Here is a 19,326-nt window from a genome sequence, read left to right on the forward strand (position 1 = left end):
GCTCTTAGCTCACAGGCCATACATGTGATTTAGCCTGTGGGCTATACTTGACAGTCCCCTGCTGAAGACTATTCCCAAGAACCCTTTCCATGGCCAGGTTGCCTGTGAGTATCAGAGGAAACGAAAGGAAGCATGAAACTATTTAGGTCCATGACACAGATCCTATCTTCTCTACCTCCTTGATGACAAAGTATACAAAAAGTACGTGAAATTGCAAGCTTGGAGCCTATTCTCAAGCTTTGCCAGGAAATATCACCCAGATCCCTGCAATCTAAGCCGTGTGAAGAAACTATTAACAAACCCCACAGCAGCTGCAACAATAGTTAGGCAGGATTTCCTAGGGAGTGAATGGCTCATTTGTTTCTATGACAACTGAACTTTCAAAATGAGCAGGTCCTCTGAGTGCTGCATGCAGGGAAGGGTCTCCAATGGCTCTTTACATTATGTGCTGATTCTAGGCCTTCATCTACACCAAGGGGACAGTGGTATTACTTAGAGATGTTATCCAGGAAGCTAGTTATTTAGGGCACATTTTTCTTGCATTGTTTACACCTCAGAATCAGTTGACAATCCTCTTGAAAACTGTTTTATTTTGTAAATGTCATTTCTTTGTTTGAGTTGCCTTCTGTGAAGCCTATAGTGTGCTGCTATTGCAGTGGTTCTCAATCTGTAATTTTAAACCTCTTTGGCTGCTACATATCAGATATCCTGGGCATATTAGGTATTTCCATCATGATTCATAATTGTAGCAAAATTACAGTTTTGAAGTAGAATGAACTAACTTTACGATTGGGGTCAACACAACATGAGGAACTATATTAAAGGGTTACAACACTAGGAAGATTGAGAATCACTGTTGTATTGATTATATGATATCATATAAAGTCACCATCAGCAAAGGTTTATTAAGCATGTAGTATATGAAGAGAAAATTTTCCATAGTCCTTTTCATCAAATCCCTATAAGGTAAAATATTGTCTCTCTCATGATAGGGTGAAAATGGTCACCAAAACCACCCATGTCCTTATCTTTGTAACCCACGAATGCTAGTGTATGTGGTCAGAGGCTTTGCCATTGCAGTTAGGAATCTTGCGTTCGTGAGGTCGTCCTTTTACAAATATCCTGATAGGAAGGAGGTAGAGGGCTTTGCCACAGCACAGGAAAGCAATGAGATGACTGAACCAAGATGCTAAAACATAGTACTTAGAGCTTCTAAGGAAGTGAGGCTCAGGCAGCACAGTGACCCAGAAATCCAGTGAAACCCTCAGAACCCTGAAACAATTAAATGTATATGTATATGTATGCATATATGTATATATATATATTCTTATTTATTATATATATGTGTGTGTTGTGTGTTTGTGTCTTTGTCCATGAGTGTGCATATATGTGGAGATCAGAGGATCAACTGTTGTTCTTCAGGTGCTGATCACCTTAATTTTTGAGACAGAGTCTTTCATCTGTCCTGAAACTCACAAACTAGGCTGGGCTAGCTTGCCAGTGAGCCTGGGGATATATCTGTCTCTTCCTCCTCAGTTCTGGGCTTATAAGCATACACTTCGACATCTAGCATGTTTATGTGAGTTCTGGGCATTGAACTCAGGTCTTCATGGTCATATAGCACGCACATTACCAGTTCAGCTGAGTCCTCAGCCCTCATGCATTCTATTTTAATTCATAGAATGAAACTTGTGACTGGGGACAGATATATCAGCAACAAGGGGATCTAGAGTCTTCCCTAACAGTTTGAATGAGATCTGCCCACTCCAGATCCTCAGTCATTGACTCTCGCCTGACTCATCCGTTATGTGTTTTGACCTTACTTGCTTGTTTCTCTTGACTCAGGCTGTTGTGACAAGTTGCCATACACAGAGTGGCTTGAACAACAAACTTGAGTTTTTCAGAGTTCTCAAGGTTAAAAGTTTGAGATCAGAGTGCCTAGCAGGATTGGGTTCTTGGAGCAGTCTTCTGGCTCTAGAGGTCTCTTTTGTTAAAAAAAACCAAAATCCTGTTTCCATGGGTTCTAGCTTTCATGCTCTAACTGCCTTACAAAAGCCTTCTCTCCTAAACCCACCATCTTATATGTAGGATTTAACATATACATTAAATTTTGTTATTATTGTGTGAGTGTGCACATGAGTGTGTGTACAAGTATGGGCATACTCATGATATGGCGTGTATGTGGAAGTCAGAGGACAACTACGTGGAATCAGTTTTTCCTTGCACTATAGCATGCACATATCCCAGGAGTCAGTTGAAGGCCATCATGCATGCAGGCAGCATGTTGGTTTTAATGTGTAAAATTTTTTGGTAGGACATTTGTTCTCTCCAGAACACTGTGTCCTTTTTCACTCACCCAGTTTCTCCCACTGCTATTGACTTTTCTCCTCTCATAAGTAGCTTTATAATCCACATTGTATCTTTGTATGCTAGAGACTGCATATGAGTGAATTCACTAGTGGGCATTGGGGCCATATTCCTAAGCATGCACACACGTGTGCATGTGCATGTGCATGTGCGTGTGCGTGTATACACATATATACGTGCTTGTACTTTACTTTGACAACACTGGCTTTCTTCTTTTTCTTTTCAGTTCCCTTACTTGAATAAATAAGAACTTCTGCTTTTCAGAACATCTAGCTCACTTCCTGTTTAGATTTAGTTTTTGTATTTTTGAGACCAGGCCTCATATAGTCATACTGGCCTCAAAGTCACCATGAAGATCTTCTAGTCACTAGATCTTCTAGTCTCCAACTCTCAAGTGTTGGGATTCAAGGCATGAGGCACCACACCTGGCTTTCTGGTTCATACAAACACTCAGAAGCTGCTTCTAATGTTCCCTTTCTCTTGAAGGGTTTTTGTTTTGTTTTTTTCTTTTCAGAAAGTGGCTTCTGCTTTAAGGTCTCCTCCTCTTGTAACTAAAATCACAAATGAAAGGTAAAGAGACAGACGAAGCACAACTCTAGAACACCACAGTAACTCTGTTTCCGGGTACATACTGGTTGTCTAGAAGCCCCTGATGTCCACTAATACTGCCTTAGCAGCACACTGGCTGGAGTGTCATATTAGGTAGCCCGAGGCAGCTGCCGTGCAAACCAGTCATTTAGCCTCCAAAAGGTCAGGTCCATTCAGAAGATAAGAGTGAGCGCCACCCTTGCCGGAGCACTAAGAGTCCAGCTTGGCTGTCTGCTGACGATAGAGTCTATCCACAATCCTCTTAGTCTAAAGATTGTTGAATGGTTTTCATGATGACTGTGCTTTTCTTCCTGAACATCCTGAAGGTCATGGTGTCCAGCTACCTGGCTCATTTCTAGCCACACCCACACCCCTAGTAAGTCCCCAAGGCATTGTTACTCCAAAGTGGAGGCTCCTCAAAGCCAAAGGCAGGCAACGTTCCCTTGTCTAGGGCTCTGACTGTATCTCTCCCATCATTTCTCAGCCCTCTGAACTTGGCCTGGTCATGCCACACCTCTTTGCTTTTATACATGCTATTCTCTCTGCTGAAATCTTCTCTACCCTCCTCTGTGCCTCTCTGCCCAACAACAAAACTCTATATACTAGGGTTATTAAGATCACGGCCTTTGGATTTAAGAAAGACCAGTGATCATTGTGTTTTAACTCCACAAATATTTACTTGATGTTTTGTCTTCTCTGTGCCACGGGAGTATAATTTCTACAGTATTAGCCCCATAGCCTTTACAGTGTTAGCTGGCAGCTCTGGCCCCAGGTTTACACATCTACAAACCAAGGATCGTGCCGATGAGGCACTGAGCATGGCCCTCAACACACACAGGCAGACCCTTCCTGTGGGAGATGTTGTCCAGCTACTTTTATTAATTTTTTTAAAGTTTCAATTAACATTTGATAATCCAAACCTTGCTCTCTTCAAATCACTGGTAACTGAGACATCCTGCCTCTGAGACATCTCTTCCACAAAGCATTTATCCTTTGGTTTCCTTGGCTAATTCTTTCAGTATTCCTGAATGAAAACTTCATCTCCTCTGTTCCTTTATTCCAAGTGGCCAGGGCTTATTCCTGAGATGTAATTACTCTGCAGAGAAGTCCCACCTCCAAATAGATGCAGCATCCCAGACAGCGAGGCAGCACATATGATTCTAGACAGCCAGGCAGCACATATGATTCTAGACAGCCAGGCAGCACATATGATTCCAGACAGCCAGGCAGCACATATGATTCCAGACAGCGAGGCAGCACATATGATTCCAGACAGCGAGGCAGCACATATGATTCCAGACAGCGAGGCAGCACATATGATTCCAGACAGCATGGCAGCACATATGTCCCTGCTCTCTCCCTGACAGACCCAATCTTCTTGCCTCTTGTCCAGGTGAGTGAAAAAACACATGAGACTTGGCTACAATCTGAGGGAGAATCTTAGACACGGAATAGCCAATCACATGATGTTTAAAGTCCTGGAAAATCAAATCCCAAGTAGTCCACATGACCCAATCCGGCTGTCATCCTACACCTTAGGTGAGCACATCCCCGGCTGTCTAGGTTCCCATTTATTCCGAGAAGCAAGCATCATGAAGTTAGTTAGCACTTTCTCCACCCAGCCAGTCCCTCTCTTTTTCTTATTTTTAATTTTTAAAACGTGCTTCAATGCCCTCTTTAAAGGAATAAAAAAAAATCCATTGAATTACCCCCAGAAACCAAAGTTGGGAGGCAGAATCCAGGCCTAGCTGTTTGCTCCAGAGTTGGTTTCATTTACTCAGTGAATAACAGGACCAGCACAGCGCCTCAGTGTCTCCTTTTCACATTCATCAGCTCAAGCTACATGTGTCCCACCTCCTTATATATTTCCAGGTTTCATAGTTTCTGCCTTTCCACAAGCCATTTGTTCTGCTGGCCATTGGAAATCCATCCTCCGGCTCATTTCTCCTCAGCCTGTCACAGCATCACAGAAGGGAAAAGTGAGGTGAGGTACCAAATTCAGAGTTTATAACTAACGCGCTCCTAAGTTCTGGTTCATGGTGCCAACAGTAGGACGCTCCCAGCTGAACTCCTCTCAGTCAGTATATGCCACCTCTTAAATGCACCGGGGTTAAGTTTCTAATACATGCTTCAGGACACAGGCAAAGCACAGCGCTCCCCTTTGCTGGCCTTGTCCCTGGGGAAACCCTGGCGTTGGACGCTACTTCTGAAGTGCTCGCTGCTTTAATGGGTGGTACAGTGTGGCATGACAAGAACTCTAGAGGAGGCGGTTGAAGGACAGAGACTTTTTGACAAAAGCGACTTGCTGCTCACCCTATTTACAAAATGGCCGAAGTGGTAAGCCCGCGCAGACACAGGATTTGGGAAGAAAAGCTTATTGGAGGATCACAGATCACTTGTTCTTGGGGGCGGGGCTGATCTCTTACACCTGGCCCCATCTCTAGACTGTTCTTTTCTCTCTTTGGTCTTCTTCGTTATTTTCAGAAAGCTGTCCCACTCTCCCTGGCCCTTCCTTCCTCACAGCTCCCAAGGGCTCTCTCCACTGCCCTCAAAGACTCACCGTAGCTGCAAAAAGTCCTGGGTTGCTGATAACCTCATCCCTCACCCGTACCAACTCGGCCGTATTGCCCACTTGTAGCTTTAATTTCCCCATAGACACCAGCGACCATTTCATAAGACCTTACCACAGCTCTGGTAGACTACTTCCAAGCCCCCACTGCTGCAGGCCGTGTGCGTGGGCCAACTTTTTTCTCTGCCATGACTACTGCTGCTCGGAGAAGTCAGAATCCACACAAGGAGGGCAGCTGCGACACCACTGTTCATGGTGAGAGATTGTGTGTGACCAATGATAAGCCAGTCCAATAAAAAGGCCTCTGAGGTTATTCCTCCTCCCCCTCATGAAAGGGATGGTGTGTTCAGTTTCACTTCTCGATAATACTAGTCTCTGGGCACTACACTGTGAGAGGACAAGACAGAGAGCAAGCATTTGAATACTGTTCCAGGGGGCCTTCACACACTTGAAATAGTAAGTGGGTGTGTGTCGGTGCGCGGTCGCCTGTGTCTGCGCATGCGCATGTGTGCCGGTATGGGCTAGGTTGAGGGTGACTTCTTGCTTTCACAGGAAGAGGTCCCTCATGACTCCTCAGAACAGCCCTTTTTAGAGTCTACGTCTCCCAGTGGAGCTGTAAACTCAGGAAAAAATGAGCGTCAGGCCATCATGTGTTTTCTGTCAGCATGCACACCACTGATGTGAGTCTCAGAGCTGGCCAATGCCAGCAGGCACATTTGGCATTTTGAGGGTGGTATATTAGCACTTAGGAGCTGGAATGGGGTTTTTGGATTTGGTTCTCTTCTGGCTTTGGTCTGGGGTTAGGATTAAGAGTCAGCAGTACATTGTCCAGCAGAGTAGAACCTTGCCTTTGGAACCTCCCAGAGCAGCTCTGGAGCTGGGTGAGGCATTCCCTCTGAGAAGTAAGCCATCTTCCACTTCTGAGCCAACAACACCAGGAAAAAGAATTTCCCTTTTAACATTTTTATTTTATTTATTTGTAATGTATATGTGTGTCGTCTCTGTGTGTGTGTGTGTGTGTGTGTGTGTATCATCTGTGTGTGTGTGTGTATGAGCATGTGGATGTCAGAAGGTAACTTCTGGGAGTCAGTTCTCTCCTTTCCCTGTGTATTCTGGGAATGACACTCAGGTCACCAGGCTTGTGAGATAAGAGCTTTTACCCATAGAGACATTTCACTGAGCCATGGCCTCCCTTAAAGCTAGTTTAACTTCTGGTCACTGGAGAGGTGACTGATAACCACTTCTCACACCAAGATGCTTACCTCCATGGACTCTTGCTGCTGTGCCTCAGCACAGTAAGTGTTCTTAATCCTAACCCCACTCTATTCAGTTCATCAGACTCACAGTCAAGGTCAGCAATGCTTCAGAGCAACAGGAAAGACTATTTCCCATGGCAGGAAGAGATGAATTATATTCCGTTGAGAATGTACAATATATTTTTAGAAGACTTCTCAATAAAAATATTATCTTCTTGCATGACAGATGGCGTTTTTTCTATAACATGTAATGCAACCTTATAGGGAGAAAGGAGTAAGCCACTCCTTCAAGGAGTTATGTGAACTCGTTTTGGGTACCAAGAGCCAGGACTTGTGGTTTCAGAAATCAATCCATAATGATGTCATCTTGAGTTCTGTTATGGTATGGATATTAACCATCTCCCAGAGTCCCATGTGTTGCTAAGTGCTTGGTCATCTGCCTGGGGCACTATTGAGATGGGGTGAGCCCTTTAAGTTAGATCATCTTAAACAGGATGTTGGGATTCTAACTCTTCCTATCCCTCTTTTTGCTTTGTTTGCGAGCTGCCACGAGCTGATCAGGTTTCCTCCACAGGCAGCCCCACCATAACATGATCCACGTCAATCTACAAAACAGTGGGGCCCTGTGTCCATGCTGTGAAACCTCTGATGCTATGGGGCAACACCAACTTTTCCTCCCTTCGTTTATTTATCTAAGGCACCCTGTCAAAGTGACAGAAAGCTAGCATAACTGCAGTGGTTTGAATAAGCATGGCCCCATAGGTTCATATATTTTAAAGAATAGTCACTATCAAGTGGGACTGTTTGAAAAGATTAGAAAGATTGGAGGCGTGGCCTTGTTGGAGGAAGTGTGTCACTGGGGGTGGGTTTTCAGCTTTTAAAAGCCCATGTCAGCTCTCTCTCTCTCTCTCTCTCTCTCTCTCTCTCTCTCTGTCTCTGTCTCTGTCTCTGTCTCTGTCTCTGTCTCTGTCTCTCTGCCTGTGCCTTGTGATTCAAGATGTAGCTCTCAGATACTTACCCAGCACCAGGCCTGCTTGCCACTGTGCTCCCTGCCATGACAATAATAGACTAAGCCCCTGAAACTGTAAGCCAGCCCCCAGTTAAATGCTTTCTTTTATAAGAATTGCTTTGCTCATGGTGTCTTGTCACAGCAATAGAACAGTGACGAAGACGAGTTTTTAACTAGAAACTTTATAAAGACAACAAAACATTCTTTGAGAATGTCCTGTTCCTTACTATAGAATAAGATTCAAATCATCTTATGATAGCTATTTAAAATATGGCTATGTATATGTAAATGGTTACCGAACATTCTGCCAGGCTCTGGTATCATCTCCGACACCCCCCACCCCCTTTAGCAAATTGTGGCTAAAACGGCAATGTCTCTGCTCTTGGCTGCATTTCTCCTCTGCTTTTTGACAGTCCTCTCCTCTGTCTCCCACTATGCTCCTTTCATAGTGGTCATATTGGGAGTGGTGCCCTCCTTTTCCTGCCAGATGAAAATAAGACTGACTAAAGATGGAGAGAAGACAGCAAGGGGTGGAAGGAGGAAGGAAAGCAAGGTGAGCCGGGAAAGGGCGGCTGCTGAGTGGGCTGAAGCATCCTGTCTATGGGTGGGATGAGCCAAAGATATCTAAGAACAGAGTGTAAGCACTTAAGAGGCCAATATACGAGGATTAGGACTTTGAGGCTGGCCTGAGCTATACAGTGAGAGCCTTTCCCAAAAATGTAATTGCCTCCCTAACCAAACAATAGTAAAACATATTCTGATTTGTTTGGTGTGCAGTGTGAGAGCCTCCTTCAGATCAACATACATACCAGGAAATTCATGTTCTCCCCATCTCCATAGTGTGTGTGTATGTGTGTGTGTGTGTGTGTGTTGTGTCTGTGTGTTCAAAGGAAAGAAGTTCATCTTTGCATCAATTTACTGTGAAATAGGCAGCCAATGTCATGGAAATCTAGCCCCTTGAGAAGGTGATTGAGTTTCAGTGTGAATATCGTACTTCCTTAGGACAAAGAAGTAGTTTGGATCAGTTTTATCTCCCTCTTCCATGCTGCTCTGAACATTAATGCTGGCCTTAACGGCAACGGTTTTTTCATTCTTCTTTGGTTTCCATGGTGCCCACCATCCTCTCACTGACATAGGATACTTATTACAGTCCAGAACTGCACAACCATTGTCAACGATTGCCCATACTTACAAAAGTGGCCAGCAGGAGCAGCCTTGTACATCTTGTGTTTATCACATTGCTTGGTTGCATCCTTTTCTCTGTGCTAATTTAGTCTCAGGTTGCCTTGTTTACCGTAGTGCCTGACAGAACCCACTGCTAATGATGTCAGTAAGAGGCCTCAAGAAGTAACTGACCTAGAAAGCAAGTTCAAAGTAATTAAGAGCTACAAAGGTAGAGAAATCAGAGGCCATTGCTGACCATGTCATCAGGCGGCATTGCTGACCATGTCATCAGGGGCCATTGCTGACCACGTCATCAGGGGCCATTGCACTGTGAGTGTGAGATTGAAGAATAAAATTAAAGGAGACCATTGAAAATCCAGTTTTGAGGTGAGATCCACAGACATTTAAAGCCGGCCTATACTAAATATGGAGAAACAAAGAGAGATGTAATGGAAGACCAGACACAAAAGTCGTGGTCAGACAAGAAGTTTGTTTTCAACATTGCAATAAAAACCTTGACTCACGTGGACATTTGAATTTACTCCTGTTTCTGAGCGGCTTCAAAGATTGGAGGATCTTTGCACAGTAGGCAGAGTCTAGAAGGCTGATGTCAAGGCATTTTGGAAGGAGTTTTAGAAATGGTAGGTCATTTACATATAGAATAAATTTTGCTTGGTGGGCTGAATCCTCAGTGCCGTCCAGATCTGTGTAATGCTCTCTGTGATGATCACACAATGGCTCGATGTTTCCTGTGACATATTTCTCAGCATGTCCCATTGTTAAGCATCCATGACTGGACAGAAAGCAAAATGTTTCTCTCGCTTTGACCCTGGTTTCTTTCTGCTGTGTCCTGTCTCTTGGTTTCTGTTACACCATGGTGAGAGGAGACAGGCTTTTTAGACTTCTAGATTTCATGAAAAGTGTAAACTGCTCTTATGTGAAGGTCAAGGAGATATGCCTTAGTAGAAGTAACAATACATCTATTTGTTCAGAGAGGAAAAAGAGATGAGGTATTGTATTTTCGTGGATTGATTGAGTGCTTGTATGCGTGTGTAAATGCATATATGAATATATACACATGCCATCCACACTTCCACCCTTATGGAGGTTAGAAGACAAACAATAGTAGTCACTTCTCTACTTCCACCTTGGGAATTCTAGAAATCAGATTTTCACCACGGGAATTCTAGAAATCAGATTTTCAGGCTTAGTTCTCATCACTGTTAGGTGCTGCACCATCTCTCTAGCCCTGTTTGTTTGTTTATTTATTCTAGGTATGCTCTCACTCCCTGTCCATCCTGATGGTGAATCCACAATGGATCCCAGGCTGGCCTTGAACTCATAGCAGTTCTCTTGCCTCAGCTTCTCAAGTGCTTGGATTTTAGGTATGAACTTCCACTCCCAGCAGGAAAAGAGATTTGAAGACTAAAAAGCAGGGTTCTTTGATTGAACATTCTGAAATATTTCACTGGCTGCTGCATATATACAATAAACTATAAAATTTCCCCAGACCAGTAGCTTATTAAGTTTTCTCCATTAACCATTTTCTGTAATGTATTAACCATAGCAGGCTTCTATGAAATGCCAGTCTCTCCTCATTTTGGTATTGTTGCTGCATTTGTTATCATTATTAATGCCTAATTATTCCAAGAACATAATATGTAAAGTATTTTGTTTCTAAATGGATCTATAAATTCTATAGTAAACTCTAAACAGAAATGAATTTTTGTTTGAGGAATGGATTTGCTATTCAAGGGAAGAGGAAGGCACTATAGATCAGCTAGATCAATTTCCCAATGATTTAAAGGGCAGTACACTGCAGCATCTGATTAAAGCAGAAGAAATTACTCAGAGATTCAGGGCGTGGAGATCTCATTTGGAAAGACAGATACTCATTGTACTCTGAAGCATGGGATAAATTAGCAACTCGTAGCTAAAACTCGCCCTGCAAAATGAGAATACTTTCAAGATTGAAAGAATTTCAGTAAATTCAAGGAGGGAGCCCTGGGGAAACTAAAAGCATGTAAAGAATAGGGAGGTGGCTGTTACGTGAAAAGATGGCTCTTATGTGATAGGTGTCGCAGGGACTTTGGCTTCTATATATGCCTCCAACTCTAGGTGATTTCAGAATGTCCAGATATTGCTACAAGGATGTGTGCTTGCCACATTTAAGTGAACTCTCTGCATTGCATATGATGCTGGACTGGCAGATGGTAGCTGAAATTAAGTAGCTTCTTACCCCAACAGCAGGCATGAAAAGCCCTTTTTTTTGAGTTGTTGGTCAGGGTCCAGCTTTTGTCCAAGAGTCTTCCCAAACATTATAAGCTATTGGTGTTGCCCAATAAAGGTCGAAGGTAAGTGCCTGTTGCTGAAAACACCACACATTTCAGATATGAGGTGCAGAGCTGGAACTAGCCTAAAAGCCTCCTTTCTGAGGACTACCTTTCATGGTACCAGAAGGTCCCACAAAGAGAAGCAACAACAGCCCTACCCAGATGTGATGTCTATGAACTATAGCAATGAACCGGCAGCACTAGTACTGTCATCTGTAGCAGTGGCACAGATACCTTGGCAGTAACCAACAGCTCTCTAATTGGACTTAAGACATGATGAACTAGAGGGAAGCCCATCGCTGAGGGAAGTCAGGGCAGGAACCCAAATAAGGAACTTAGAGGCAGGAACTGAAGCAGAGATCATGGAGGCATGCGACTTTACTGGCTGGCTCTCCACACTCATGTTTAGCTGCCTTTTGTATCTCGAATGGCCACCGACTTCAATATACTACCCACAGTGGACTAGGCCTTCCCACATCAATTGTTAATCAAGGACACACTACACTGATAGATACATTTTCTCAAACGTCTTAGTTTGAGAAGAGATTCCCTCTTCCTAGTTCTTGACAAGCTGACAAAAACTAACCATCCCAGAATCTCTCCTCATTCATACTTTCTGAAATTTTCTGTTTTTCCCTCTCAGTTTTGTATGCTCACTCTCTTGTGCACAATAAGTAGACAATGAAACAGTTTATATTGAATGGGCGAAATTCCAAGATCTTATGGGCCAATGGAGAAGGTCTTTTGGTCAATTCTGCTGATCTTCCCGATTCTATTGATCATCATCAGAAAGGCAAGACAAGGAGCTTCTTATCCAAGAGTCTGTGACACCCCCAACATTAACAAAACTGCAGAAGCATCTTTTACTAAAAGTAGGTCAGCTGTTTTTTTTTTCTCTTTTCATTTCTCATGCATTTTAACTGAAGAACTTTTCAGGCAGGGAGGCTAAAGAAAGGCCGAAAGGAAACACCAGTAACCTCAACCTCCAACGATCTCCATTGAGGCTTGATGAGATTTCATTTGAATGTGTGCACACACACCTGACCTAAACAATTTACACTGGGTATTTGTTTCCTTTCATTATATAATCTTAACGACTATGAGTTCTTCTCCTATATAGACTGCCTCTGTTCATACTTTGGGCACTCAGCTAGTTGTCAATAGCAAAATAATAAGAGTTAATGCTGAGGGGAATTTCTTTGTTATGTTTGAACTTAACCACAATTCTCTTCAGAGTAAGTTCCTCAAAGTGAAGTTCTTAGTGAAAAGAATTACCAGACATTTTAAGGCTTCTTCCGACACATACAATCCTATTTTTACCCAGGGACACTGGGCAATTTAACAATTCTATGTTGCATATTATGTAGCAGTTGGATATTATTATTAATTGTTTTTGGCCATTTTAGTAGACAAACATTAGTGTCTCCTTATGTCTATTTACATTTCTTTCAGCATAATAATCCAAGAGAACATCTTTCACAGTGTTCTGCTGGCCATTTGTATTTCTGTCTTTGTAATTTCTTGTGTGTGATCATTGACTATTTTTCTCTTATGTTAAATTCAAATGAAGGAAATGAAGACTAGGCATTTAGACCACCATGAAAATCCCATCAATAAGCATTATTACCCCCTCGTTCCTGCACAGTGATCCTCATCCTTGGACAAACTGCTATAAACTGACGTGAGCACAGGAAATCTGCTGAGATGTCCTTGAGACTCAAGTTCACTCAGAGGACAATGCCAACTGTTAACATAGGGCTTATAATACATAAGAAAGAAAGAATTCTGGAGGTAAGAAGCTGCATCTGCTTGGATCACACTCTCTATCTGAACTTGATTAACTGGGGAGTTGTGCAGGGGTGGGGATGGGGGAAAGTTGACTTCTTCAGCAACGTCCCTCCAGCTGCTGCTCTTGTCAGTGTACACAATTTTGATGACTAGAAACACTCACTTGGCAGTGTGGGGGGCTTGGTCTCTCTGCAACCTCTGGGTGTTTCGTGAGAGCCACTGGAGGCATGTGACCCTCTTGCTATTCTTGAACAAAGAGTTCAAGAATTATTGCTCAATGGCTGCTTTTCCTCAAAAAACCTCAAGAAGAGGAACGCTTATAAGGAAGAGTTTTCCAAGGTGATGGAGTGAGACCTGTGTGGCTAGGGATCCCACCGCTCTGTTTTATGACCTAGGTAAGGTGCAGACTCTTGCTGCAATAGGAGTTGTGTAGCTTCTCGGTTTGAGGTAAGTGTTTGGAATTATTTGGAATTAAAACCCTGGTAGTCCTTGTTGCAACTTGAATGTGAAAAGGCACCATTAAGGCTCATGTGTTTGAGAAATTGGTTCCCACCTGGTGGGTTTGTTTTGGGAGGCTGTGGAAACTTTAGAAGGTAGAACTTCACTGGACGGAGTTGGTGTGCATGTAGGGTCCCTTGAGGTTTTATAGCCCCACACCACTTCCGGTCAGCTCTCTGTTTCCTGACCACAGACACAAAGATGACCTGCCCCTCACTACTTCTTGACACCCTGCCATCCTTAGTCTGATGGCTCTGTTCCTTCTTGAACTGCAAGTCAAGCAAACCTTTCCCTGCTTAAGTTGCTTCTGTCAGTTGGCTGTTGTTCACAGCAATGAGAGAACTGATGTCACTGTCTTGGTTTTATTTCCTGTGGTGGAGATTAAAATAAAAAATACCATCATTAGAGAAAAATGCTTACATGGTAAATTAGAGGCTGAGGCCTAAGTGTGAACGGACATATTTAAAAAGAACAATAGTGAAGAAAAATATCAATGGAATGCTACCCCTGGGGCCAGGCCGGACAAGGTTCAGAAGAGTTGGGTTTCTTGATAAACAAATAGGAACTCTTTTCTCAAGTTAGATAAAGATAATATACCCCCCACTTACTGGCAGAATAAAATCTACAAATTTTTGGTTCAATGCCTAAGTAAGATTCATATCTGTGGTTTTATTCAAGATTCTTGCTATGTTTTTCCAAGGAGGAAAGATTACACACTGCGATGTACAAGCTTATGCAGCAACATTTTTATTTTCCCTTCATGCCCCCTATAGTTTTCACTCTTGCAGCATCATCAAAATAGCCATTTAGTCAGACAGCCAGACATCATGTATGTGGCTTCTCAGCAGAGGCAAAGGGCTCATTCTTGATGGTGTCGGAATCGTCGTTCATGGTCCTTAGAGGTAGTTAATTGAACAACAGTAATAAACCATGAATGCCTGTTTTCTCGTGGATTTGAGGTGGGAATTGCATAATACCTTTGCTCTAAGCTAGGAGATGGAAGTTCAGACAATGAAGTCATTTAACCAAGGTCTCCTAATAGCAGAAGTAAGATTCAAGCCTAGGGATGATATCTAAGATTTTCTTCTTCCTTTTTTAATGGTTGATATTTGCTAGAGAAGTGGGTATCATTTTCTTAAGTGGTGTAGTGACTAGAAAATTAGGTAGGAAGAACAGAGGGTTCAGAGAAAGAAAGGGGGATCCTAGAGGGTAATGGGGGTGAATATAATTACTTAATATATATATTATGTATATATATAATATAATGCAATATATTAATATATAATATATATATCTATATATCAATCACTCAAAAAGAAAAAAATATTCTATTTCCTACCAATACTACCAACCTGAACACTGTGCTTTCAATACATAGACCTTTAGAAACACTCAAGTAGATTTCAAACCACAGCAGACAATAAAAGAAAAGAGTAAACAAATCAGACTTTATAAAAGTAACAACAACAACAACAAAATGCTTATTGAAGTATACTATCAGCAGAGTAAACAGGTATGTCACAGAATGGAGAAAGTATTCACAAGTCACACACCTAAGGATCAGGATAAGAAGCCACAATTCAGCAACACAAAAGCACAGCTCAACAATGGGCGTAGGACTTGATGTAAATTTTCTCTGAAAGTCTGCAGTATGTCATAAGAGCCCCAACATCAAAATTCACTAGATGCATGTGGGTACCAAAGACAATCAATTACACAGCATTCTCATTCATTAGGATGGGTAATCAAAACAGCAACAACAGAACATGCAAGCGCTGGTGCTGCAGAGATATTTGAGCCTTTGTGCATGTGGCGGAATGTGAAATGATTCAGACCCTACAAAAAGCGTCTTGAGAGCTCCTTTAAAAGCTAATCGGAAAATTCCAAGGGATCTGGAAATTCCCTTTGCGGAATCTATCAAGTGAACTGAAGGAAGGGGCAGAAACGGGTACCTGTGTAGGAGTGTTCACAGCATTATTCACAGTGGCCAAATGTCCATCAACAGGTGAATGGATAAGCAAAATTATATACATATCTCTCTGCATATAAATATATGTATATATGAATAGCCACATAATCGAATATCATTCGACTTCAAAAGAATAGAAGTGACATTACTGAACGTTAAAGCCATTATGTTAAGTGATAAATCTAATTACAAAAGGACAAATGGCAGACAGTGCCACTGAGTTAAAGTACTGTCGTAGAGTTTCTATTGCTGTGATAAAACCCCATGGCCAAAAGTAAGATGAGGAGGAAAAAGGTTTATTTCTCCTTTTAGGGTTATAGTCCATTATCTGGGGAAATCAGAGCAGGAACCTGAAGGCAGGAATGGAAGCAGAAGCCATACAGGAGCACTGCTTACTGGCTTGCTGCCCATGGCTGGCTCAGCCTACTTTATTATAGTACCAAGGACCATTAGCCAAGGAGTGGCTCTGTCCCCTATGAGCTGGGTCCTTCTATGTCAGTCATCAACCAGGAAAATTCACTACAAGCCAATCTGGTGAGAGCCAATGTAATGGGGGCATTTTCTCTACTGAGGTTCCTTTTTCCAAATGATTCAAGCTTTGTCAAAATGGCTTAAAACTAGCCAGTATAAGTAGGCAAATTTGTGGAGACAGAAACTAAAGCCATGGCTGCTGGAGGCTTAAAAGACAGGGAACGGGAAATGGCTTAATGGTCACAGAGCTTCTATTTGGGATAAAAGGAAATATCTTTGTAAAGGGTCTTAATCACTGTTACTATATTACACACCTAAAATGGTTTAAAAAAAATGAGGTAAAATTTGGTTTTCAAAAATGATGTTGGAAAGGAAAGTCCAAACTACTGTGACTGCAGTTGTGCTGGCAGAAAAGAGAGTTTAAAAATCCAGAGGGAAGCAGGATATGTTTGCAGGACACTCAGCACAGCTGGAATGCTATCCCTGGCATCTGTACTGTTTTTATTTTCTTACCTGCTCAGGTCTGATGATTGTGTTTCCTGTACATCTTTAGGTCTATAGGCAGAGTTTTCAGATTCACTGCTAACCGTCTCCAAAAGGTCTGAAGTGATCATAACACTAGGGTCAGTTCATGGGAGCATAGAGCCAAAAGTGACACCAGGAATACATACATAATACATATAATTTCTCCTGAAATCTATATATTCTATTATCTATCTATCTATCTATCTATCTATCTATCTATCTATCTATTGTCTGTCTGTCTGTCTCTGTCTATGTCCACCACAATCTGATGTTCTGTGACATGCAGTGAAAAGAGTATATGTATTAGTTCCTTCTTTTCTTTGCTATGATTAAGTCCCTGACAAAATAGTTAAAGAAAGGAAAGGTTAGTTATTGCTTCATGATTTCAAGAGATCTTGTGAATCATGGTGGGGAAGGTTTGACAGCAGGCATGTGGTGTGTTGCTCATATTTTGTCTTCAAGCAGGAAGCAGAGAGAGAGAGAGATGAAAGCTAGTGCTCACCTCACTTTTCTCTTTCTGTTCAGTCCTAGACACCAGCCCACAGGACAGTGCTGCCCGCTCAGGATGGTCTTTTCCCAGACATGCCCCAGGGTACATCTAGACGATACCTAATCTAGTCCAGCCCACCGTGTGGAGTACACACCACAGTGTACTCAGTGTCTGTATCTTTCACAGTAATCTAGTTAGCACTTGAGCGATTGGAAAAGAAAATCTGAAAATAGAATTCACTTGATGCCAAGTAGAGATTGCCACTTTCATTTCAAATGTTACTTCCTCAAACCTTAAATAGCATCCCCAGGAGCTTCAAAAGTCAACTTCCTGTGTCAGTATCATTCTTTTTGATCCATCTTTAACAGTTTCCGTGAAAAGAGGAAAATGCAGTGGCCAGTTTTCTTTGATTTTGTGAAAGGGGATGCTGATGCTTCCCAGCTGCCAAGAGTTGCCTTTAACAGATGTAAGAAACTAAAGCCACTACATCAGGAAATATTGAAATAAACTAACATGTAAGCTAAAATGTAAGAAGTGAGAATTAGAACATTTTGTCCTTTGTGCATGGCCAGTGTTTGAACCTTCTCCAGGGATGGCGAAGCAAATAGACCGGGACACTTGGAGGAAGTGGAAGGCACATCCATGAAGAATTACTTGCACGTGAGTAGTTTAACATCGGAGGTGGCCATGACAGTTTTTTGGAAAGAAAGGCAGAAGCAAATCCTTTATGGAAGTTTAGACAGGAGTCTGTCACTTTTTTGATGGCTCTGTATTATGTCTCCACGAATTACCCTCTCCAGAGACAATGGAAGCCTGTTTGCACTGAGCATTTTTTTTCCTAGAAAAATCAGTTGCAACAAGGAATGGAAAGCTGCAACAAACGGTTTCCTATAACCTTTAAGGACTAGCCTTCACATAGAGGAACTTGAGACACTGCTTTGTTCAAACTGGGAACAGATTTCAAAATGTCACAGGCAGCTGGGGAGTGATTCTTTCAAAGTCCCAGGTCTCAAATTACTTGCCAGCTTGAGAGAACAAGGAGAAAGAACCTGGACTCCAGCTGCTGCAGGAGAAATGGTTGCCTCCAAAAAAAAAATTCCCTTTATAAGGGGTCATTCCTCTTTCTGCCCATGATGTTGTAAAACAGATTGCTGGTCCTTGTCCCTGTCTCTTTGCACAGCTCCCAAAACTCTTAGAATCTCCAAAGTGATGAGTATGTTTTCTGTGAGAGTGGATAAGTGAAGGGTAGAAGCCTCTGTGTATTTTTAAGATGGCTGTTTAATGGTTCATTTTTACCAGCAAGGTCAACACAGGAATATTATGAGCACTTTAAGCCCCAACTTTTCACTCCAGGGAAAGAAAAGGAGCCAAAGGAAGATGGATCACCAATGGGCAAGGATACTCCCAAAGGCCAAAGCCAAGTTTGATGGTACTGTCTTCTGGATAGCTGATCTTGTGGAAGTTTCTGGAGGGTGGCCTACACAAGGAACCTGATCCACACCATTGCTTATGCATCTCCTGTGTCTGATTGGTCATATGTAGACTTTCCAACATCTTCCAGAACAGTTAGGTAAATCGATCTCCCTGGGTTCCTTGAGCAGCACATTAGTAAAACTCAAGGAGGGGATTGTGCATCTCTGATTTAGGGCCAGTGGGTGAGAAGGCCAGGCCACAATGAGGACTTACTGGGGGACACTGGGAGGAGGAGAGGGTCCTTGAGGCTAAAGGCTTCAACCTGTGGACAGCTTCCAGGTGAGACAGCCTGGTGTTCACAGGAGCCTTGCTTTATTGGTTCATGGAGGGAATCCCTGCTATTTGCCATGAGAGAACTGCATTGAGTGGCAGTGTTGGAAGAGAACATTAGAAGCATAGCAGTGTGGTTTAGTTGTCTTCCACTGTAGCTCTGGTGGACCTCTCTATGTTGACATCCAACCCCAGAATCCTTGACTCTATCTCTGACTGTTAGTGTAGTCAGTGTGCTGTGTAGATAGGGAATGGGCCCAGTAAGACAAAACTTGTGGAGAACCCTAAAGGAAGCCTTGTACCCAGAGGTGAACACCTTCCCCTCCTAAAACCTTCGTGTCTATGCATGTTGTGAAGATGACTCCTTTTGTTTTCCCAGGGTTGTATGAATGTGAACTCAAATAGCCCTTGAGAAAGCATGTACTTCAGGCTTAGAATTCAGCAATGTGAGAACACACAGATGCACAAGAGATGAATGAACACACACACAGATGCACACATAGATGAACGAACAAACACACGCACTCACACACACATGCACACACCTTACCCTGGT

General features: G+C 42.5%; 1 protein-coding gene and 1 long non-coding RNA gene across 2 annotated transcripts in view; one reads left to right on the forward strand and one right to left on the reverse strand.

Annotated features, from left to right (window-relative positions):
• The window catches only part of Ly86 (lymphocyte antigen 86), a 68,034-nt gene extending 62,156 nt beyond the window's left edge, over nucleotides 1-5,878 (reverse strand). The window contains exon 1 of the mRNA XM_028763129.1: nucleotides 5,640-5,878. Coding sequence (XP_028618962.1) covers nucleotides 5,640-5,778 — 139 coding nt within the window. The 5' untranslated portion in view covers nucleotides 5,779-5,878. The remainder of the gene's footprint in view (nucleotides 1-5,639) is intronic.
• Nucleotides 5,879-11,867: 5,989 nt separating this feature from the next.
• LOC114617656 lies at nucleotides 11,868-17,835 on the forward strand. Its single transcript, XR_003710833.1, has 3 exons — nucleotides 11,868-12,162; nucleotides 12,932-13,077; nucleotides 17,600-17,835. It is a non-coding gene; the product is annotated as an uncharacterized LOC114617656 (long non-coding RNA).
• The last annotated feature ends 1,491 nt before the right edge of the window (nucleotides 17,836-19,326 follow it).

Source organism: Grammomys surdaster, unplaced genomic scaffold (assembly GCF_004785775.1).
Source record: "Grammomys surdaster isolate TR1022 unplaced genomic scaffold, NIH_TR_1.0 137, whole genome shotgun sequence".
NCBI lineage: Eukaryota > Metazoa > Chordata > Mammalia > Rodentia > Muridae > Grammomys > Grammomys surdaster.